General features: G+C 35.1%; 2 protein-coding genes and 1 pseudogene across 5 annotated transcripts in view; all 3 read right to left on the bottom strand.

The window, feature by feature from the left end:
- Positions 1–25,077, bottom strand: part of LOC118198429 (putative protein-lysine deacylase ABHD14B) — a 59,683-nt gene that overhangs the window by 17,517 nt on the left and 17,089 nt on the right. The gene's annotated exons all lie outside the window — the stretch shown is intronic.
- LOC146993517 (uncharacterized) lies at positions 79–25,077 on the bottom strand. The gene is made up of 5 exons (XM_085827583.1): positions 17,101–25,077; positions 16,935–17,003; positions 15,495–15,572; positions 15,192–15,257; positions 79–253 (listed from the first exon to the last, which is right to left on the bottom strand). The coding sequence occupies exons 1-5, from the start codon at positions 17,244–17,246 to the stop codon at positions 250–252; spliced, it is 363 nt and encodes a 120-aa protein (XP_085683709.1). The 5' UTR covers positions 17,247–25,077; the 3' UTR covers positions 79–249.
- LOC118193949 (uncharacterized) lies at positions 11,083–14,452 on the bottom strand (annotated as a pseudogene).

Here is a 25,077-nt window from a genome sequence, read left to right as displayed (position 1 = left end):
GTATTTTTATTTTCGAAAATTTTCATAAATATTGTAATTAATTATTTCCAATTTTAATAACTCGCAGAAAAAACACAATTTTCAAGAAATTTTTTTATTATGGTTATTCAAACTTATACTAATATACAGCATCTTTTATATTCCTTATACATTTGACACTGCATGCTTCAACCTGCATGTAAGTTTCTCTTCCTTAGTAACTCCTGACCCAGAGACGTCTCAATGAAAGCCAAATCATGCACAAAATTTTCACCTGAAAAGAAAAAAAAAAGAAAATGATAAAATATTTTTAACACCATATTCTCGACCCCCCCCCCAAAAAAAAAGAAATTGCAAGAAATACAAATTTCTAACAGAAAAATGCATTTTCAAGCAGCTGAAATTGTTTCACAAATTAATAATGCAGATAGCAAATGTAACATATGGCACTATTGCCACTCAGTGCAATCTCTGCATATCCTAAATTCTGCTGGCTGATGTCTTCGTAAGTTCTGAACATTTTTTTGCCTCTAAATTTTGCTGCTCAGTGCCCTCTGCTAAATTATAAAATTTTGACTACCACTGGTTGCACAGGCCCTGATCAAAGCAAAGAGGCAAGATGCTACCTGCTATTGATAAACTGCCTTATAAATACCACAAATCTAAATAAATATCAGTTTTATTTCCAAAACAGAATTATCTCACAGCTAAAGCATTGCCTTTGCAGAAAATCTTCTAAATGGAAATAGAATTGCATCCACATTACATGTGCAGAATCCCAATAATTCATTATAAACAGTTCCAAACCATAGTTAGGCTTAGAACTCACAACAGTATTCTTCTTGGAAGTCTTCCTAAGGAAATGGCAGTATATTCAGGGAACATGTGGGCAAAATCATGACAGTATATCACAAGCCTAATTCTTGACCATACATACTAGAAAGATCACAGAAATTCCTCACAGGAAGCTAGATTCATATAACAAAATTTCATGCAACATATGGCATATGGGAAAAAGCAAGGACATTATAATCACTAGCATTATACCCAAATGAGTTGCAGATGGTGCACTATGTGCTCACAGCTGATTATCACTAATGCAGATATATATTTTTGCATCTAATGGTTCTGTGAGACTAAAGGTGCATCCAAGAGATAATAAGAGGTTTTGTTAACAATAACAACATTTATTTACAAGAAAATATACGAAAATTTCAATCAATTAGAGATATATTATTAGGCATCTCTGCCTTCCACGTCTTACACCTTTAGTATCCTGCCTGCCACTGACTATTAGGACGAACGCAGCGCCCTCTAGTCAGAATGACGCTGGAAATACGTAATACTCCCCACCTGAACTCACTTACCATTGAATTTCAACTAAATTTACATTCAGGAACCATTTAAAATTACAAGAATAAAAATAAATAGCATATTATATCAAATACGAAGCTTCAAAATTATTCAGTGACTTAACATACAAAAACCAATTACACTTTTAACTTCCAAAGAAAATTGTTCAAATATCAAGCATTAAAATATAAGCACAATTAAACTATAATTAATACACAGATAGAACATTAACAGGTTGCAACTCAATTAAACTAACACAATTAAGGATTAATTTCCAAATTATACACAAGTTGTACTGAGCGTTTTATTTGTCCTTTAGGAGTCTGAATAAGAAGAGAACGAACTTTTCCATCTCTTCCTGGATATAGCTCTAAAATTTTTCCCATCATCCACATATTTCTGGGATAACGCTCATCATTAATCAAAACAATATCATTCACTTTAAATGAAACTATTTTACCTGGTTGTGGAGAAATATAAGCTGATCTTAGATTAAGTAAATATTCCTTTCTCCACCTGTTCCAGAAGTGATTCAAAAGTGTTTGCTGATATTTATATTTCTTTACCAAAGAATTCCTATTAACATTTAAATTTTCATTTTTATGTTTTATTACAGGTAAAGACACCAACCTTTTACCAATAAGAAAATGAGATGGGGTGAGTGGAGAGGGTTCTGAGGGTTCGTTGTACAGATACGTGATAGGCCTGGAATTAACCAGAGCTTCAATTTCCGAAAGAATAGTTTCCAATTCCTTCAAAGAGAGAGAGGATCGTCCAACAATTTTCTTTAAGCAGGTTTTAACCGTCCGTATCTGTCTCTCCCAGAAACCTCCCCACCATGGACTTTTTTCAACTATAAAATTCCAAACTATACCTTTAGAAGCAAATAAATTTTTAACTTGATCATTATCTATCTGATTCCACCATTTTTTCAATTCACTATTTGCTTTTTTAAAAGCTTTGGCGTTATCAGAATATATAGTGGAACATAATCCTCGACGAGAAACAAATCGTCGGAATCCTAACAAAAAGGAATCAGCACTTATGTTAAGAACTACTTCTAAGTGGATAGCTCTTGTCACTGCACAGCTGAATATAAGTAAATAACACTTTGAATTAAAATCACGAACAAAAAATGGTCCGGCAAAATCCACACCACATACATCAAATGGTGGATGCTCTTGAATTCTATCAGGCGGTAAAGGGGCAACCACCTGCATTACAGATTTCACTTTGAATCGTCTACAAATCAGACAGTTATTTAACACTTTTTTCACAAATTGACGACCTTTAACAATCCAGAATTGTTCTCGTAAATGTGTTAAAGTTGCATCAACACCTAAATGGCACATTTTAGTATGAGAATCACAGATAAGTAGTTCGACAAATTTATCATTAGATGGAAGAAGCTAAGGATGTTTAGCTCGCATATCGTTACATGAAAACTGTAAACGTCCCTTTAAACAAAGTAAGTTATTATCATCAAGTTCAGGATTCAAATTAAATATGCGTGAACTCTTATCGATAGTTCCTTTAGAAAGAAGTTGGGTAACTTCTGTACTATAATGCTTAAATTGTGTAGCTTTGATCCAAAAACGCAAAGCTTGCTCTAGTTCTGGAGCACATATAGGTCCATTTAATTTTGTAGAATTAGGTTTAGAATTGTGCACAAACCTTTTAATCCAAGTAGTAACACGCAGTAATCTACTTAATTCGCTGAAGTCATTAACGTCCAGTAACGACGACATAGGTAAGTTTCCATTAGCTGAACTGGTTACCATGGAATTAACCAGTGCAGTCCGTCGCTCTTTCACTATAACGCGTTCATCACAGATGTCATTAAAATGTTGTAGCGATTCTTGAAGATGCCACGAGTAAAGCGGTTTAGACAACCAAACAGGGCCTGACCACCACAGAGAACTTGTAAGAATCCTCCTAGCCGATTCTCCTCTAGTAGTAAGGTCTGCGGGATTGTCGGAGCCACTGCAATGGTTCCAACACTCTGGTAGAGTCAGCGACTGCACTTGAGCTACTCTGTTGGCGACAAATGGTTTCCATTGTTTAGAAGATCCTTTCAACCAATGAAGGACGATTTGAGAGTCGCTCCAAAAGAAAATTTGTTTCGCGAAATTAGGAAATAGACCTTGTAAATAATTTCCTAAACGTGCAGCGAGGAGAGCTGCCATTAACTCTAATCTTGCAAGAGTCAAAGTTTTTAAAGGAGCAACTTTACTTTTTGACATTATAAAGCTCACTTTGATTTGGCCATTGTAATTCACGTACCTTAGGAACGTAACAGCCCCATATGCCTTGGGACTGGCGTCACAAAACACATGAAGAGAAACTTCACTTATTTCTACACTTTCAAAAAACCTTCTTTCAATAGATACTGATTCAAGTTCACAAAGTTCAGAACACCAGGTTTTCCATTTATTTTGGAGGTCACTTGGCAAATCTTCATCCCATTGTAGACCACGTTCCCACATCTCTTGCAGAAGAATTTTCACAGTGATTACAAAGGGACTAATGAGTCCACATGGATCAAATATCTTTGAAATAACTCTCAAAACATGACGCTTGGTGATTCTAGCATCAATGGAATCCCTAACATCTCTTAAATCTAATTTAATTTTATCCTCAATCGGATCCCACTTCAATCCCAAGAAACCTGTTCCTTGCCCGAAGTCAGTATTTTCCTCATATCCGTTTTCATTCCAAAGTTTATACAATTCCGGACAATTAGTTTTTAATTTCCTCAATTGAAATCCCGCTGCTTTTAATATCTCTATTGCCGTAGAAGTTAAATGATAAGCATCTTGAACGGTATTGGCTCCATAGCAGAGATCATCAACATAAAGAAAAGAATTTAACATGTCATAACATTTTGGATGATGTTCCTTAAATTTCTTAATGTGAAATTTCAAAACGCAAGCCAAGGAAAATGGCGAAGTAGTTAAACCAAATGGGAGACGATTTAAATGGAGAGTTTCGGTTGAATCGCCTACCTCTTCGGGAAACCACAAAAATTTAAGGTATTTTCTATCTTCCTCCGCAATCTCTATCATAAGAAAAGCTTTCTCTAAATGTCCGCAAAATGCAACTTGATATTCTCGAAATTTAAGAATTATGTCCAATAAATTTGCATAAAGATTTACTCCTGATTCTAGAGACTCATTAAGAGATTTATTATTTTCATTACCTTTACTGCTACAGTCATAAACAATTCTAACTCGAGTTGTTTCCTTGTCATCCCTAATTACCGCTCTGTGAGGCATATAATATCCTAAATTTTTATCTTCATTAACACATTTTCCCACAATCTGACATTCTAACTGATCCGATATAATTTGTTTATACTGGTCATAAATTTCTTGATTTTTATTTAGTTTGTGCTTTAACGAATCAAAACGCTTTTTCGCAACCTCATAATTAGAATTCAACCCAACTGCAGGTCCCAAGTTTTCCTTCCACATCAATCTACAAACGTACCTTTCCCCATTAAATTCCAGAGAATTTTCAAATTTTTCAATCAATTGCTTGTCCCATTCAGAAAAGTTTTGTTTGTCTGACTGAAATTCTTCTATTTCCCAAAATTTTTTTAAATCGCACAAAATGGAAGAAGAGTCCATGACTAAACATACATTTTCATAATTATTAGTCAATTTATTACTTCCTTCCACTCCCGCTAGTAACCAACCGAAACAAGAATTTATCGCCGTAATGTTTTCATTTAACTTTACTCTCTGGTCATAAACAACATCCCAAAATGAATCACATCCGATAAGTATTTCCGTCTGACAGTCGCCAGAAAATGAATCAGCCAAAGGTAAACCTCTTTCCTTCAACACATTGCGAATAGATACATCAGGAATTTTCAAGGACAAATTACATATATAATCCGTTATGACAGCTTCTAACTCGTACGATTTCGAACTTTGATCCCTATTGCGCAACGTCAATGAAACGATACCGTATTCCTTCTCACGTGCTATTTTGTCTCCGAAAGCGAAAATAGCTATTCTTTCGTAGCGTATTGGCTTTAATTTTAATTCCTTAACTAATCGAGATGAAATAAAACTTCGATGACTACCATTGTCTAAAATAACATTAGTTAAGACTGAATTTTTATCCGAACAGGCTAAAACTGTACATGTTTGTAAAAAGGGCTTATTTTTGGTACATATATTACTATGAGACACAGAAATATTCTCGGCGCTTTTATTAGATTTAGATTGTGAGTCATTCAAAACAGTTTCGCTTTCTACTTGCTTCTCACAACCTTTCAAAGTAACATTAACGGGTTTATTTTTTCTACACACTGACTCATGATGAAAATTGCTTAAACAATTTTTACACCATATTTTTTCCCTGCATACGCGAGACCTGTGATATTTCTGGAAACAACACCAGCATCTAGCTTCAGTCCTAAGCTTATTTATTTTTTGTTCTACATCCAATTTTTTACAACTTACGGAATCGTGATGACCGTCACAGAATAAACAAGCATTTTTTATTTGTGTATTTAACGCTGAAGCGGTTGATAAATTTTTAGGCTTTGAATAGTTTTTCTGATAAGTTTGACCACTTTGATAATTTTGGGAAAAGGATCGTTTTGTTTCGTAACCTTTTAGGGGGCTCATCACAGTTTCGACAATTTCCCTAGATTCGACTTCATTCCTCAAAAACGTAATAATTTCCGAAACCTCACAATTCACTTCCCTGTTTCGTTTTCGGTGAAAATCTAACACCAAATCTTGTGGTAGCAACTTCAATAATATTGGATTCAATAAATGCCCATATGAACCCTCCGTTACATTTAATGAACGCAAATTTCTTATATTAACTTCTATTTCATCGTATAATTTACGCAAACCCTTAACATTAGACGAACTTCTCACGGGTTCTAAGCTTAATAATTTAGTCATGTAAGAATTTATAATAGAATCAGTTCTACCATATCTTTGTTTTAAAAGCTCAAGACATGAGTCATAGTTTTTCTCATTCAATTCAAAACCCGCAACAACGTTATATGAAGGACCAGAAAGAAGAGATTTTAAATATTGGAATTTTTCAATTTTCGTAAGTGAATTGTTTGAACCGATTGCGCTATCAAAACAGTTTAAGAATTCCATAAATTTGCCAGAATCACCATAGAATCGCGAAATTTCTAACTTTGGTAATTTTAAAGCCGTAACAGTGTTTTCCGAAACACTATATGTGTTAAGAACTGAAGAAGTCCGCGGAACATTTTCTGCTGCTAATTCTTTAATTTTGCTTTTTAGTTTAATCTTAGCTAACAATATTTTGTCATCGTATTCTTTCGAAGCCTTTAATTCACCTTTAAATTTTTCCGGATCGTCTATGAGTGCTTCCACCTCTAAATCATGGCTTTTCAAGATCTGCTCTTTCGTTTCTAATAGTTCCAGTAGTTCTGATAATGAACTTACGTCTTCGACGGCTTCATCAAGCTTCTGCACTCTTTTAACTAGTTTAGTGACACTAGCGCGAACGTTACTTCTTTTTTCAATTATTTTCGAAAGCTTATCCATATTAACTCCGAATATGTGAGTTCAAAAGGTCTTACCTCCACAGTCCAGTATGCAATGTTACGTATCCAAAAGCGTGCGTAAAGTATCCAAACTTCTCAGAAATATAATCCAGTAATGATGACTAATTGCTTCCGGTATTCCACATTCGCGGACAAGATGCACCAATTTTGCATCTAATGGTTCTATGAGACTAAAGGTGCATCCAAGAGATAATAAGAGGTTTTGTTAACAATAACAACATTTATTTACAAGAAAATATACGAAAATTTCAATCAATTAGAGATATATTATTAGGCATCTCTGCCTTCCACGTCTTACACCTTTAGTATCCTGCCTGCCACTGACTATTAGGACGAACGCAGCGCCCTCTAGTCAGAATGACGCTGGAAATACGTAATATATATTTACTAATATTTAGAAGATGATGAAGTATAGCAAAATATACAAAACATTAGTCCTTAAATCCAACACATTTTCTGATTTTCATACCATCTAGAATAATAGATTTGACGTTAGGTACAATATCAGAATTTTGGGTACATGAAATGTGAAATGGTTTTTTATTTTTAGTCACTGTTTCTAGTAATTTGTTCGAAAGTAACAAATAAGCTGGTTTCAGTCTGTCAATGAAATGTTAACTTGTCTGTCCTTAATTAAGACTCGGAAATATTTATCATATTTTTTCACCACAAAAAAATGGTCCCTCAATAAGCAAATTCAAGTGCCTTTTTCACACGATCAGTTCTCACAAACACATGAGAACATGATCTCAAGTCTTTATGCATAAATATTTTATGTTTGTTAGCAGTTGATAAACTGGTGCTGATCCATAAAAGACAGTAAATTTGTTACAAATGGTTCAGGTTTAGTTTTAGTGGTAGGTAGTCGAAAAACTCACATGGTAACCTTATTTGCATAAAATATACCATTTGAGCTACAGAGTGATTAGTATCAGGACATATTGCAACTCTGAATCCTAGAAGGATTTCTGTCCATCTGATGTTGCTGTGAGCCTTTATTGCATTTTTTTAAGTTCTGAGAAACTGCTCAATTTTCCCACTGCAATGTGGGTGGTATGGAGTGGAACGTAAAACTTTAGCACCACATACCTTTGCAAGGCTCTTGAAAGGCTGCGACTCAAACTGTCTTCCTTGATCTGAGATTATGGAACTAGGCACAACAAATCTGCTAATCCAATGATTGTAAAATGCTTTGACAACCATTTCTCTTGTGATATCTGGTAAAGAAACTACTTCTCCCTAACAGGAAAAATGGTCAATAAATGTCAGATAATACGTCCTACCAGCAGATGGTGGTAATGGCCCAATCAGGTCAACTTGCACAATACTTAATCTAGCATGAGGTGCTTGGAACTCGGCTATTTTAGATTTTGTATGCCTGTTGACTTTGCTCCTTTGACAATTAACAGGACTTTAAGTCTATTCGTGAATTTCTTTCTTTATATTTGGAAAGATAAATTTTTCAGTCATCTCGTTGACAGTTGTCCTGATACCAGAGGAGCAAAATTATGAATTTGATGAAACATTTGTTGTCTAAATTGCTTTGAAATAAAAGGCCTGATACTGGTTGTTGAGCTGTCACATCTTAATGTTTTCCAAAATGCTAATGTAGATGATTTAAATTTCAGTGAAGCACTACCTGTCATTAAATGTTGCAATTCTTCATTATATTCTTGAGCATCTGCTACTGCTTCATAGCCAGTAACTGAGACTACTTCAACTGCAACTAAATTTTCTTTGGCATCAATATGCTGAATATCAGTTGAAAATTCCGATATATACTGAAGTTGGTGTTGTTGTCTGGGTTATGCCTTCCCATTCTTTTGCTTCTATGCATATGACAGTGGCTTGTGATCAGTAAGTATGATGAATTTGCGTCCTTCCGATACATGTTTAAAATGCTTGACAGAAAGATATATTCCTAAGAATTCTCTGTCATAGGTACTATAAACCTTCTGTGCATTATTTAATGTTTTAGAGTAGAACACAATAGGTTTTCAGTCTTGTTCTTGTTCTTCCAATTGCTGCAATACTGATCCTATAGGAAAGTCTGATGTATCTGCACACAAAGGGTAATCCATTGGGAAACACAAAAGGGCACCATTGACTAAATCAGATTTGCACTTCTCAAACTGGTGAATTCCTTCATCTGTGCAGGCCTACCAGCGGCAGAGCGGTAAAATCGCTGAACACTGGTAGTTCGGTCGGAGGTTCGAATCCCGCGAACGTACTGGCTGCATGGGCGTTTTCGTGGTTTTCCCCATGTGTAACGTGTATATGAGCCAGTTTCCCTTAGAAAGTCCTCCACGAAGGCATCCCTTCTCTTAGGCAGATAGCCCTAGTGTGCTTTGCCATAATTAAATACACTAAACACCTTCATCTGTGCATGGAACTTTACAATGATCTTTTTTTTATCACCCTTTAACATTTCGTGTATGACTCCTTGAGTTTCTGCAGCATTTTTCAAAAAGCATCGATAAAATTTTATCATGCCCATAAATGAACAAAGCTCATGTATTGTCGGTAATTTATATTGCAGATTACTTCAACCTTTTCTGGCAGCGAACAGGAACCTTCTGTAGTTATGAGGTAACCCATAACTTATGTTTAATATGTAATACATAATGTAATATCCCACCACATTACCCATTTCCAATCCTCAGATGTCCAGTGTCTTTTCTCGACACCACTGAAAATGAAGTCTTGCATGTCGGCAGAACTGAGTGATTTTCTTACAGGCACCAAAACTATGCATTCCTATCCCTCTGCAATTCGCTGCGCATAGTTCTAGCTGAAATTTGTTGGGAAGAGCCTTGGTTGACGATTTGTGATAGTTGAATCCGTGTTCTGCCGTACAATTCATCGGAGATACCGCCGATCACTGTCTTTGAAAACTATGCTCGAACTGCAGTTACATTTTTTAGAGAAGGATTCGAAATCGATGCCCCCACTAAATGTGCACCAACAATAAGCCCCTTTTTCAAATGGTGAACGATCTGCCGCCTTTTTTCCCCATTTTACTTCATTCATCATGAAAAGCACTCTTACACCTTACTTATACTGGCATTTTAACCAAGTATAATCCACATCATAGAAAAAATTTGGATATTTCATCCCTAGCATGCATTCAGATGAAAATCTGAAAGGTTTCTTATTGATTGGCCAGTGTGTGTATTATTATATTATGCAACATGAGGCAGCATTAACATGTGGAGCTGGGAAGGCTTCTAATGATCACCTTTCTCTCTTGTGAGAGCAGGATGCACTGAAATTTGATGTCCTTATTTTTTAGAATGGTTATGAGTTTTGTAGACAAGTGGATCATCCACGTTCAAGATATAAGCAATCATCTTTCCACAATACTCAATTTTGTATGTCTTCTTCTCAAATATCATTGTATGGATGTCCTTCCAGCTGAATCAGGAGCAGTGACTTTGTGGAGGTTTTCCTTGGAGAAATGGACTTATATTGGAGTTACACATGATTCAAACCAAAATACTTCTTTACCGCAAGTATTTAAGTTCAGAGGTGTAACATGTTGTGCAGAAAATATTCTCAACAAGTTATCAGCTATGGATCAAAGCACACAAGAATACTTAGAAACAGAAGTGCATGAGGAAACATTCAGAAAAGAGATGACTTTAATTTTTTCCAATGTTAGTGCAGCACAGGTGATGCTATTTTAAAAAATTATTTATTGAATTATGACAGAGGTCATCAAACTTATTTTCTTTTTCACAGAAACTGTGACTTTATGGAAGTCTTCTTTGCATAAATGTAGTTTTACCAAAGTTACTGATGATTAAAACCAAAATATATGATTGCACGCATTATTTACACTGCAAAATATAACATGTGGTGCAGAAAATGTTCACAACAAGTTAGCAGCTATAAATGAAAGCACACAGGAATATTTAGAATGAGAAGTGGATGATGAAACATTCAGAAAAGAGATGCAATGGCAGTGCAGCACAGGAGATTCTAGCTTCAAGTATTGATTACAGAATTATGGCAGAATTGATCAGACATATCTATTACTGAAAGCAGAGACTTTTTGAACATATTTTTTTTAGAGAAATGGGGTAATATTCTAATTAGGTATGGATTTAATCATAATGCTTTGTTGCAGGCATAGTTTTTATTCAGACGTAGAAAATGTTACGGTGTGCTGGCTTGGCTTCTTACTGATTACAAATCAAAAATAATTTTTGGTTTCCTGATTCTTTTCTCTCCTGCATTCTTTCTAGGAGATGAAATAATTTTATCTGCTTCTGAAATTTCAATTTCTCTTTTTTCTTGTGTTTGTTTTACAGAAGCAGTGGCCTGTTTTTGTTTCTCATTCTGTGCTCTAGCATCAACAATATACTTCGGTTCTCTAAGAGACATTTTTCTTGGTGCTCTTGGATCAACAAGCTCAGGAAGAATACAATTCACGTAAAATTTTTCGAGTTTTGGAACTAAACTGATCCAGAAAGTTTTGTCTTCGGGTATTCTTAATGTGATTGCATCTTCTCTGCACCATATATATAAATCACACCAATTCCTCTCTGTTATGGCTAACTGCCCTTGAATTTGAAAATAATATTTGTGGCTTTTCGGTAAATAAAGATTATTATCAGCATCCATCCGAAGACCAACAGAATTAGGCTTGCTGAAAAAGTCTGACAAGTCTGCTGAGAATCTGGCTGTATAAGGACATTTTATTTCAAGTAATCCATCTTCGTCTATCAATCCATCTGGCGAAGTACAAAGAAAGGGATATTTAGGATCAATAAAAAGGCCACAACGTCTGATGTTTTTTCATGTGCTTTTCCTTGTATTGATTTAAGGCTACTGCTTCGTTAACCAAGCCATACTTTAATGCTTTAGTTGAAACGTTATCATTATATATGATACGTTTCACTAAAGCAGCACTGAGTGTTGTTGGACGCCTATCAGCAACATCTTTGAAAAAGGATGATGATATTCTTCTTGATCTTTCATGACGCCATCTTTCAGATGATGACTGTCCACGTGTTACGGCCTCAAGAGAATCTTTTTTTGGAACTTCAATTGATATAAAAAAATTTTTAGCTGCCAATTCATATGCTTCATCTGATAGGTCTGGTTTCTCAGGAAAATCACCATAAGAAATATCCCCACCTTGCTGAATATGTCCTGCTTTCCTCATATTTCTCTTTTTCTTCTCAGTGTCAAAAAGTCTACGTCTCTCAAGACGTTTTACATGGCGCTTATTTCTGGAAGCTAAGAATTTCAAAGTTGGAGTCCTGGGGCTACTTCCTGTTACAGCTTTTTGTGCATTTTTTTGCCACTGCTGTGCTGGATTTTGATAGGCCATGACAGCAATACTCGCACGCCTGTTCATGCCACCAGCTTTGGAAAAATCAACTCTTTTTCCACCAGATGTTTTACACAGTTGACTCATGAAGCTTTCAGCAGGATTATTTGTGGCATTCCAAATAAGAGTACTGCTACACGATATCAGTACTCTTCCCACTTCTGCTTCAATAGCTTGCAACATACCCGAGGAAAAAATTTCATTGTATGTGCTGTCCAACTCTGCACCTTTCTTTGCACAAAAAGACTACAAGCATCATGCTTGCCAAATATATGATGTAGCCCATTTCTCAAGTCAGATACTAATGCATCAATAGCTTCTTGTGTGTGCTGATAATGGCTAGGTAAAGCATGAGCTTTTATAGCTACTCTAGCACCTCTGACTAACAGTGGCATTTTAATTTTCAGCAATTTACGGGCAGCAATTCCTTTAGCCCCGGGGAAGCGCGCAGTATTTTGCTGAAGTTTCTCAAGAGCTCTGCGATATCTTCGAACAGCATGGTTAGCACATTCTACTTTAATCACCCGTCCTCCATATGAAACGCTTTCTTTCACTTTGGCCATTGTGTTAGCATCTCCATCTCCAACAAGTCGAGTACAACGTATTTTGTGAACACACTGGAGATAATTCAGACCTTCCACAATGGCACTGCTTTCCATACCTGTAGAAGGCCCATTCCAATTTCGCCAACAAAGGTGCACTTTATTTGGCATCTTGTCATCTTCAATAGCACTGCATATAAGGCACACTTTGTTGCGAATTCCAACAAACAAAATTTTCTGGGTGACCATGCCTATAATAACAGATATGCCACTTGAAGCATTGTAACCATGCCCATAGCTTCTTTTACACCAACCTCCATCAACAATGACAGTTATACAGTGATAACCATCATTATCTTTATCATTGCGAAGTTCTGCCTGCCTTTTCTCCTCTTCTATAGCAGCACACATAGTTTCCTGTGCACATCCCTGTATTATTTTGCCAGTAGTTCGCTCACAAGAAGCAAAGGTTGAGTTGCTCATATACGGAATTTCCATGATGCTAAACTTTTCCTCCTCTTGTGAAAATCCACTGCCAGTAGATAACGCACCTAATACTGCAAGCTGATTTAGGCTGCTTTTCTCCATATCAGAACAAATTGTTGCCATTTCCCCACATAAAATTTTATCACATACATAGTTATATGTAGTGACAAGACCACGTCGAATCACTTTGTTAAAAATAAATGATCCTCCAAATTTACAATTTAGGGAATGTTGCTCTAATGTCCTAGCCTGCACTATTACAAAAGACATATTGCAAATTGTTCTGCCAGATGGTAATGGATTTGCCTTTCGTCGATCTTCCCTTTCGATAATTAAAGGTGAATCAGGACACAGAAATTCATCATTAAGGTTCTCCTGAAGAGGCTCAGACTCCAAGCTAAAATATATATATATACAATATATATACATATATATAATTAATATATATAAATATTACAAATTAGGTTTAAATTTGGCTTATTTGATGACAGCAAAGCACTTGATCTTCCTAAGAGGAGGAATGCTTTCATGGAGGACTTTCTAAGGGAAATGGCTCATATACACGGGAAAAACCATGAAAACGCCCATGCAGGCAGCCCATTCGCAATTAGGTTTAGGAAATTTAGGCAACAGATAGCAAATAAATTAACAATAATAATACACTGGATTACCAGTATATTACTACAAGAAGATGAGTCATCTTCACAACTGCTGCTTCCATGCTCGCAGTGTCATTTGCTCGTGCAATATTAGTCACTACTTTGTGTGCCGGAGGTTTCACATGAAGGGCCTCTACACCTGAGTATAAAATGTTCGTGTTCCAGTAAACACTGAATTCAGAGGGGCAAGAATAACTCTTTCATGGTGGATAACTCAGTTACCAAATGGCTTTCTAAGGCTCTATTCAAGCCGTTGTATAAATGTCATAATTCCCAACTAACAACGCTTTGTAGTCAGACCTTGCTATGTCACAAAAACTAGTTTGGGCATTAAGCTTGAAGTTTTCAACTTTGTGCCGACTTGATATAAGAGTCGGCCAATCAGAGCATATACATAAAACCTATTGAGAGAGAAAGCTGTAGACACATACATGCATGCACAAATTTAGCTTCTCTAATTGGCTATGGCTTAGACCCTCTCTCGCAGGTGTGAATGGAACTCCCACATTTTGTGCCTTATGATTATGCGTCTATGACATTTATACTATCATGTGAACGGAGCCTTAGGATGGCATACTAAGAAGATGCACTGTCTTGTGGGGATAAGCAATTTATACTCCTAAGCCTAAAAAAAAAACTTGGAAAAAAAAGATCACGACTTAAATTTGTTGTCTAATTGCTCTAATTTGAGGCACATTATGAGAGGAAAGCAAAGGTAGTAATCAGAATTATTTAAAAAATTTTATCCTTATATTTTTCTTAAAAATTCTGTAAAATAATAAAATTTGTGGTTTTCCTCAAATAAATATATATGGAAAAAATAACAGCCACATAATCACAGATTTCATTTTGTTATATTTTATTAACAAAATTTAAATTATTAAAATCTCTTTCATGAAGGGAACATAAAACATCATGAAAACAATGAAAAAGAAGCAATATTTAAAAAAGATAGTAGGCTTATTGATGAGGCTCCCATCAAAAGAATCAAACCCCAAAATATTTTCATTTGCTTCAGTGTCCCGACTGAAAATTTCACTGATTTCAATGAATATATTTTTAAAAAAATCTTTTATTTTCAAGTTCTTTCATGCAAAACGTCCAAATTTGGTACAAATCAAATTCACCCCCCTCTTTTTGATAGCTACAATATTATATTTAACAGTTTTAATAGCTATCAGTATGTAAACAACATAATGTAACACCATAAAAGAAAAACATAAATGATGACATTTTAATTTTGGCATAGAGAAATACATATTTACCCCAAAAGAGAGCTTGTATTTCTACCTTCTACGTCAGAGTCAATAACTGAAATGTCCAGATCAGAACTGAGAAGAAAAGAACCATAATTAGTTTAATTAAGATACAATAACACACCGACCAAGTATTAATTTGAGAGTCAAGCAACAAAAATCAGCATCATATTTTGAAATATTCACTATTTGAAAATATAACGCTGATTTTGGTTGCTTGACTTCTAAATTAATACATAATTAGTTAACCATAATTAAGTAACTGTAATATCATGCACAGCTAATATCTATTTTAAAAATAAACCAACTTACCTCAGGAAAGCCTGGTTTGTCTTAGGAACATTAGCTGTAACTTCTGGCGTAGAAAAGTCAAATTTTTCACTTCCGGACCTAAGAATGAAAGAAATAAACTGCTATAACATAATTAAAAAAAAAAAAAAAAACATGAATAAATAAATAACACATAACAAATTTAAGCATTAAGCTATGTATGACTACCACCCACTCAGACAGTGCGACAGATATTGCTGTATACTGTTTCGCCATACCCTGTGTAGCTATTATATCATGCTGTATAACCACAGTTTAGAAAAATTACAAAATGTGTTATTTATATCTATCTAAAATGGTACATTACTACATGATTTGTAAGAATAAATTAGAGGGCTCTGCGAATGAAATTCCTTCCAATTAAAAAATGTAGGAATAAAGAAAATGCAGGAATTGCAAATGCAGAAATGAAAAAGGGGATTATATTTTTTGTACAGAATCCAGATGACATATTTTTCAACATTTTAGAAATTTCAATATTAATTTTAGGGGAATAAAATATTAGGCCCCTAAAAGCAGAATATAGTTTTTAAATGTTCAGATAATCTTCCTATGAGAAGAATTCCTTTGAGAAGTACACATCTGAACCACAATTAAAAAACATGTACAAGAACACAGCTGAGGACTTCTGTTTGCAGAAAGTCTGTCACATAACATATGAAAAGTTTCTTATTGGTAGATTTTTGATCAGACGGATATTTTAATGTTATACAGAGAAAGCATTCACTCCCTTTATACTGGAGATAATTCAATTTGGACAATGGCAAAAAGGCTAAGCAAGCCTGAGCGTATTGGTCCCATTCTTGGCACTAGTTTGGTTTACGCTCAAAATACACAGCAGATATTTTCTAATTACCTGCATCCCAATATCAATTCAATTCAGCTTTTGGTGGAATTTAACATTTGTGACATATTTTTCAAAAACTACACTTCACAACATGCATACATGACAAATACACAGAACCATAAATAAACAAGCAATAATATATATTTATATATAAATTTTACTAAATGATCATAAAATGTTCCAACGCTAAAAGAAAGTTTTAACATCCAAGTAAATGACATAATAAAAAAAAGCAAGTTGAACAGCGAGCACATGAATAAATGTGCATACACCTGTTAAAATATACCATAGGTAACTGACAAAGCATTTCGTAGCAAACATATGACTATAAAATTTCCAATAATACATGTAATGATGGTGAATTCAATTTAGATCGCAAGAACATGCTCATACTTTTGAAAAGATTCAATTATTTCAGCAATTCCTTGTGAATTGGAATTTACCCTTTCAATATTTCCCAACAATTTAGTGTGAATGGAGGAATAAATTATTATAACAGAATTGAACAATTATTAGCATCCCCTCATACACACACATACAAAAAAAAAAAAAAAAAAAAAAAAAAAAAAACTTACTTTGTAAAAAAATCATCCGGGCAATGATTCTCCTTTGACACAGATGCAGTTGTATCAATAATTTCTGACCTTCAATAAAAAAAATACGCATATTTTACTTCGGAATTAACTTACTACGAAATCATAAACACGGGGTAGTCGATATAAAGAATAAATTATTTCTCACCTTTCGAAAACATCCGCTTGTTCGGAATCTTCCACATCTCGGGAATTTAATTTCATATTTTTTTCTTGAGCTCGACGTTTACGCTGAATTCTGGATCTTTTATTAAAACCAGGATGTTTTTTCGGTCGTCCTTGATATTTTCGCATATTTTTTGCAAACTGACCACAGTACAAATAAATGTAAACAAAACGAGTGCGGAATAGCAATGCAATAGGGTTGTCGTAAACGTCATTCTGCTGACAGCTGACAATGTTTAGTGAAAACTGTGTATAAAGGAATATATGAAACGCTTCTAAATATTATTTAGAAAAAAATATGATTTATAACTGATATCAAAATCAATTACTTCGTGAATTTTTGCAGAAATAAGATTACAATGTTAAATTTTAACTCGTAGCGCCATCTATTGATGGCTTTCCAAACTACACATTAAAATTACGTATTTCAAACTAATTTTTTTAAAATATAATATTTAAGTAAATTTCATTTCAAACCTGATTCTAACATTGTGATTCGAAAACTGACCTATTGCTTTATATTTCTGCCAAATTGCACGCAACATAGTTTCTTAATTAGCGATTCTGCGTGTAAAAAAATTTTTAGTATTGTAATGCTGCTGTAGTAGACCACCTTAATGGAAGGGAGGTAAATGTTGTGGATCTCACGAGATATGTTGAGGGGGTATCCACTTGGAGAAAATGATTTCCCATCCTTTACTTTCCTGATACAGCCCAGCTGTGATCCTTATGCAACACCGCTGAGGAGATAAGTGGAACCAAACAACCCATCAATCACCTCATCAATCTCTCACCTAATTTTCAACTCATTTCTGGGGGGTTGGAAAAACATGAGACAAATGTGTCTCGAGGGTCATGGTTCAGCCTACATTTCACCCCAACAAGAGTCTGCCGTTACTAATGGATGAAGATGCATTTCCTGCGAATGAGTCTTTCTCAGGACAAATGGTGAACTGGATAAGCTTTAATTTGTGAAGTTCAACATTCCTCAAATGCATGCTGAAGTAAATGTGTTGCTTTATTACAGGGTTTCTTATACTGCGGGTTGCGACCTCCGAGGGAGTCGTGGGACCTGTAGCAGTGGGTCGCCAAAAATTTTAGGAGTTTTGATATTTCTTTAACTTATTATAATAATTTTACAATTACCAAATATTTTTACACAATATATCTGAAAATAGATAAAGATAAGACGATGCAGACAAAGAAGAAAATGAAAATGTTTTCATGCATTCTTTTTATAATATAAAAGTTCATTTTCCTTGCTTTGCACGTAACGCTGTCATTTCATCTGTTACTTATTTAAAATTTTCACATTGTTCCATGTTTTAAAATTAGAAATTAAAGTTAATGACCTAAAACTGCAATAGTATATTACAGAATAAGTAAAATAATTGACAGTTTCACTCTCGCGTGTGTCAGATTTGCACAATACTTGTGGGGTCCGACAAAACGTCTGTAAATATTATTAAAATCTGTGATAAAAGGGGCTTGCGACTGAAAAACGTTTAAAAAACCCTGCTTTATTCCATCCCTTTGATGCTTCTTTCTTATCTGTCACAATCTTCTTTCTCACAATATGTACACTGAAAAAACTAGCCTTTGATTAGTAGGCTTTTGAATTCTTGTAAAAAGGCATATAACTTTGTAATGAGATGAACAGTGAAGCATAATTTGAGGCTCTGGTTTGAGGGAATGAAGCACAATTTGAACAATGAAGAATACAAAAGAGGATTAAAGTTTCAGCAAGAAAAACAAAATTTGTATTTTCTTTTGCAAAGTTTTTCTATAGCCCTTCAGGAATTATTCGGACTAAAACAATGTCAGTTGAAAGAAGATGTAAGAAAAAGATGTTAATAATTAAAAAAGAGGACCAGAGAGGTAGTGCTATTCCCGCAAAAAGGTGTAAATAAGTTCAATAAAGCTTTTTAATTTGTTTTATTTGACACCCTAACACACTTGGTTGTATCTGGCCCACGCACTAATGCATTTGGTTCCAACATTTTCAGCATCCCAACTTCCGTGGATCAAACTTGTTAATAATTCAAACTATAATATACACCCTTTTGCAAAAATGTCGAAGCACCATAAAAGAAGTGGTTGTTTTTGATGAAACTGAATATGTGTATAGCTCATGCAGATAATATAATTATTAAAAAATCAAGCTCATAGTACCTGTTCACAATCACCCATTGAGCGTTCAAATTAGTAGTTGGTCGAACCATCCATGGCGGCAATGCATGCTTAAATTCGTCGAGGCAACGAGTGGTAGAGGTTCCTAATGTCGTCCTGCGACACATTCTGCCAGACATTCATCAGTTATTGCTCCAGATATGTGATATTTTGTGGTGCCCGAATCTGGTGGCCTACCATACCCCAGAGATGATCGATTGGTGAAAGATCTCGTGACCTTGCTGGCCAAGGAAGAGTATCAACCGCACGGAGACAGTCCAGAGATACGTCAGCAGTATGTGGCCTGGCATTATCTTGTTGGAAAATGGCTCCAGAATGACGTGCACTAAGGGTAATGCAACTGGCCGCAGGCGCCCCACACCATCACAACAGGCAACAGGGGTTATGGCTATATGTCTTTGTAAAACAAGGGCTGACTGGGACCGCTGGCCCCATCCTCTCCAGACATGAACGGTGGTCATGTGCTTCAAGAGTTCATCACTGAACACTATACGATGCCAGACTAATGGCAGCCATGATGATCGGCTGGAACACCACTCAGATGACTCGACTGGTATTGTGGGGTCAAAGGCAAACATCTGAAAGGCCTCTGTGAGCATAACCCTGCCTCAGACAAGCACCATGAGATGGTGGATGGTACCACGGGAGGTATAGACGTGGCCTGTAGTGCGTTGAATAGTCGACAATGATACCGTTGGGGCAGTTCGGGCCTGGCAAACAATCATCCTATCTTGCCTCGCATTTGTGCTCCTTGGCCTTCCAGAGCCTTCATTTCGTCAGCAATTTCCTAGTAGCAACCATTGCTGGCAACATCTCTGCACAGCAGTGTCTGTACGCTGCAGGTGGCAGTCTATTGCTCGGTATGACCACCCAGCTTCACGCAACCCTACAATGTGACCACGTTCAAAATCGTTTAGTTGTCTGTAAGGTCTTCGATATCGTCATAATGGCATCTTTAGTTGCTTTTTACGGAATTACAATGGCAGCAACAAAGAAAGATAAATATTCCGCCTCTGTTACTAGTTTTATACTTTGCGAGTTGTGCACTAAAAACGTGTGCTATGATCACAATTCATGTTCATTTGCCTTGAAACTTTACATTTTCGATAAAGATGTTTTTGCATACCAAATTTCGTCATGATCACATAAGTTCTTCTTGCTGCTTCGATTTTTTTCAAAAGATCTATATTTATTTAGTTAATTAAGAATACAACATTTTTAACATTTGCAATCTATTATAAATGTAATATGATATAAATCTACATGTAAATATAGCAAAGTCAATCTACATGCAAATAAAGCAAAGTCACTGATGATATTATTTAATTATAATTCTTCATCAATATCATTTTCTACAGAAAGAAATGCACAATCATTCAAATTTTCTTTCTTAAAGACGTAACTTCAAACATCTTTTTATTAATTTAGGCTAAAAAACTTTCTGCAGCAACTACTGATACCAAAACTACAAAATTACAGCAGAGTAATCCATCGATTAGAATAAGTATTTGTAAAAAGTAATGCAGCAATCTTTTTTGAGGAAGAGGAGCCCTGTCACTCTAAAAATTAGAACCTGTAAGCTGCACATTTCTATTGTCATCTCTTGAGTGTTAATGCAGACTGATGGCTTTATGCTTTATTCTTAGGTATCATTTGCATTAAGGCAATTTGCAAATTTTTGCTAATTAGTTCCTATGCAATTTTTCAAGATAATGAAGGAATGACTAGTATGCATGCAATGTTGAGCTGCTCAAATCATTGATTCTTTGAGCTAAGTGTATGACCTGAAAGCAAATTCCAGAATTTTTATTTATTTATTTATATAAAACTATTTTTCTAGATCCATTGAAGCTTTATTGAAATCTTCACAATTTAACATTTATTTCTTTTATCCAATTCTAATAGTTTTGAGTACAGGTTCACTAAATAAGACCGTCCCTAAATCACAAGCCTCAACCCTGGTGCCTAAGATAGATTCCAAATTAAAGCAGATCTCTGAAACAAACCAAGAATTTTTCTATACCTTTTAAAAGACTGATTGTTAAGAGTTGAATGGTGTTGAAACAGCCTACAAAAATCACTTTCTGGGCCCACTTGCTTAAAGGCACAATATAGTATTTTAATGTTTTACCCATATTACTTCACTGGATAATCAGTGTTTCCGAAGCAATTTGGCTGTCACCTTCCAAAAATTAGCCATTTTGGTGACTACATACATTACATATCCCTGGCTTGAATGTTTTATCCATTCCAAACTATTTCTGTGAAAACAGCTATATTTTCTTAAAGGTGCTGCATCTTAAAATCCTTTTCTTAGTTACATATTACATAAAATCTTATTTTTTACTTAATTTTATTTTCCTATTTATAAAATTAAATGCAAATCAGAACAGAATTTTCTACCATTTTATAATTTCATATAAATTTAGTACAATACAGCATTCAAACCAAATTAATATTTTTTCATGCAAATGAACTTTCATGATAACAATAATTTTAAACAAAGTAATTTAATTATCTTTTTTGAGGAATTTGCATATAATTTTTTTATACCTGTGATTGATCATTTTGTGTAATTTTCTAGTGAAAACATATTAAAATCCATTCATGATGTTAACAGAAGTGTTGCTTGTAAAAATACAAATAGCATATTTAATTTCATAACAATTGTATTAATTCAAATACCGTCTTTTTCTGAAAATAAGACATCCTCCGAAAATAAGCCCTATTGTGATTTTCAGAACTTTTTGTAAAATAAGACATCCTCCGAAAATAAGCCCTAGTTAAAATAATGTGACAAAAAGAATTCTTTAAAAAATGCTGTTGATTTATTAAGTATAAATAATAATATGTTTAGCTTTCTTAATACTCATATTTCAGAGAAATGTTTGAAACAAAATGTTCTGAGAAATTAATTGTTTACCTCTACAGTTCGTTTCAAATTAATTCTTGGAATTTATCTTAACCAGTTCACCGTTTGCCCCGAGAGAGATATGTTCACAGGAAAGGCATTGTCATCTGTTAGCGTTGGCAGACTCTCGTCAGGGTGAAATTTGGGCTGAACCGTAACCCCCGAGACACATACGACGCAGCGACCTTTTTCCAATTTCCACAGAATGAGTCGAAAATCAAAAGGGGTGATTGATGGGTTACTTATCTTCTCAGCGGTGTCGCATTAGGATCACAGCGGGGCTGTTTCAGGAAAGTAAAGGATGGGGACATTTTCTTCGAATAGCTACCCCTCAACATATCTTATGAGATCCACAGCAGCTTTCTCCCTTTCTATTAACGAACAAAAGGATTTGAATGCTATCTTTTCAATCCTTAACAATTCAATTCTTTTCATTTGTTACAGGCCATCAAGAAAATAATAAAACAAAATTCAAGGACATTTCAAATACTAGCTAATGCCCTTATTTTTACTTTATATAAAGCTTTTTCTTGACAATTAAAAATTACATTTACATTGTAATAGATTGCAATAGATTTGGGGTCGGTCGCAGGAAGTGGAAGTGGGGTTGGGTGCAAAGGGAAAAATATCTGCTCTAAGAACTACACCAATCTTTGTGTTTTATGTTGCCCCTTAGGGGGTCGTTATTCACCATCCTTCAGTGTGACAGGTACGCTGTTCAATCTGATTTGAACGGAACTTCTAAATAGGCTTTTACAGGTGGTGAAAGGGGAAAGAAATACTCTGAGACCAGTTTTAGACACAAAAAGTTTACCTTTGGATGCGAAAAATGGCACGAAATGTTTGCGATTTTCCCAACGGCGAACTGGTTAAAAATACAACATAAGGCAGCAGTCTACATTGAGCGACAGTGCAGGTATTCATTTCAGTCTTGTAAGTCTGATTATTTCCTCATACGTAATTTTATTTTAAAATAAAGTGAATAATTTTTAACCCCAGTTAAAATGAGTACAAAACGAAAGAGCTATTCCGTCGAGTACAAAAAGGGAATCGTGGAAGACTCCAGGGATGTAAATCTTGTAGCATTCTGTAAAGAGAAGATACTGGATCTCCGTATGGTTCGTAAATGGCATGCAGACTACGATTACCTGTGTCAACTGGTGGACCAAGGAAATGAGAAAAACTGCAGAGTTGGATCAGGTCGGCAGCCATTATTTTCTGAGTTGGAAGATTGCATCTGGAAATGAATTGCAGGCAGGAGAGCAATGGCTTTGGTTGTACACAGGGCTGATATTCAAACATTTGCCCTTGAAACAGCAATTGAATTCGATATATCCACAGAAGAATTTAAAGCATCGTCACACTGGTTGGACAACTTCCTTAAACGATACGAACTGTTTCTAAGGAGATCAACAACATTGTTTAAGCTGGAAGACAATGAAGTTGTTATGTGTGCACTTGCGTTTAAGCTTTTTGTTGATGGCATCGATTTTTCGAAATACCAAACTCTCCAACGTGATTGCTATGGATGAGATTGCGGTATTCCTAGGCCAAGGAGCTCAAACGACAGTTCACCACAAGGCTTCTTTGTCAATTTATGTTCCTTCTACCGGTTACGAAAGTGCACATGTTACCTGTATTTTGGCGATTCATCTAGATGGCAAGAAAGTATCACCATTTTTAATCACTAAAGGTAAAAAAGACCAGATTCAACGTGTTTCAGGAATTTATGTCATTGAAAGTGAAAAAGCCTGGTGCACCCAAGCAGTTATAAGAAAGTGGGTTGATTTTATGCTTCCACCACTGTTGAGGGGTCAGAATAGAGGTTTACTAGTTTGGGATTCAGCCAGTACTCCTTGTGCTAAAGACATGAAAAACTTTCTTGCTGAGAGGAAGATTGATCAAATAATGATTCCGGCAGGAATGACTGGTTACCTCCAGACACTTGACATTGCAATAAACAAGCCATTCAAGGTTCATTTGCGGATGGAAATCAATGAATATATTGAAAACAGAATGGTGAGAAATCATCGAGGTAATTTTGTAAAACCAGGCTTACAAGAAGTTGTGAATTGGGTAAAAAATTCATGGGACAAAATAACTGTTAGTGATGTTTCCAATGCACTACGAACAGGCTACTTAGACAAGAAGTATTCATTTAACGATAGCTATATCGCAAGACATGAGAGATTCAGACCAATGATTCAACAGGAAATGGATTTAGAAGAAAATCAGAATATAATTCAGAATTTTATTTATGAAGATGTTCCAGAAGAAGATGACATGACTGTAATTGAATAAATTTAAATTTCTATATTTAGTAAATTTAAATTGTGTAAAATAAATATTAAATAAAAATATATAAATATACTTTTATTTTTGCCCTTCCCCGAAAATAAGCCCTAGCACGTATTTTGGACCAAAAAAGAAAGTTAGACATGTCTTATTTTCGGAAAAAGATGGTAATTCAACATAACAGCACACAGATATTATTAATATTCTTTCACAAGGAAGTCAAACTAATTTGAACTGTGTGTGTGTGTGATTACGGCAAAGCCTCGAGGGCTATCTGTCTAAGAGGAGGGATGCCTTCGTGGAGGACTTTCTAAGAGAAACTGGCTTGTATACACGTTACACATGGGGAAAACCACGAAAACGCCCATGCAGCCAGCCCGTTCGTTGGATTCGAACCTCGGACCGAACTACCAGTGTTCAGCGACTTACCGCTCGGCCACTGGTGGCCTAATTTGAACTAATTTGAAATATTTAAACTTGAGATGTTTCTTTTAATATAAAAATTATAACTGTATACTACCTAGTTTGAAGGGTTTCAATTATAATATAAATATGAATATAAAA

The sequence above is a fragment of the Stegodyphus dumicola genome, chromosome 12 (assembly GCF_044657685.1).
Source record: "Stegodyphus dumicola isolate Sdum_Otavi_A_Nest chromosome 12, ASM4465768v1".
NCBI classification, from domain to species: Eukaryota; Metazoa; Arthropoda; class Arachnida; order Araneae; family Eresidae; genus Stegodyphus; species Stegodyphus dumicola.
This window is presented reverse-complemented; position numbering and strand designations above follow the sequence as displayed.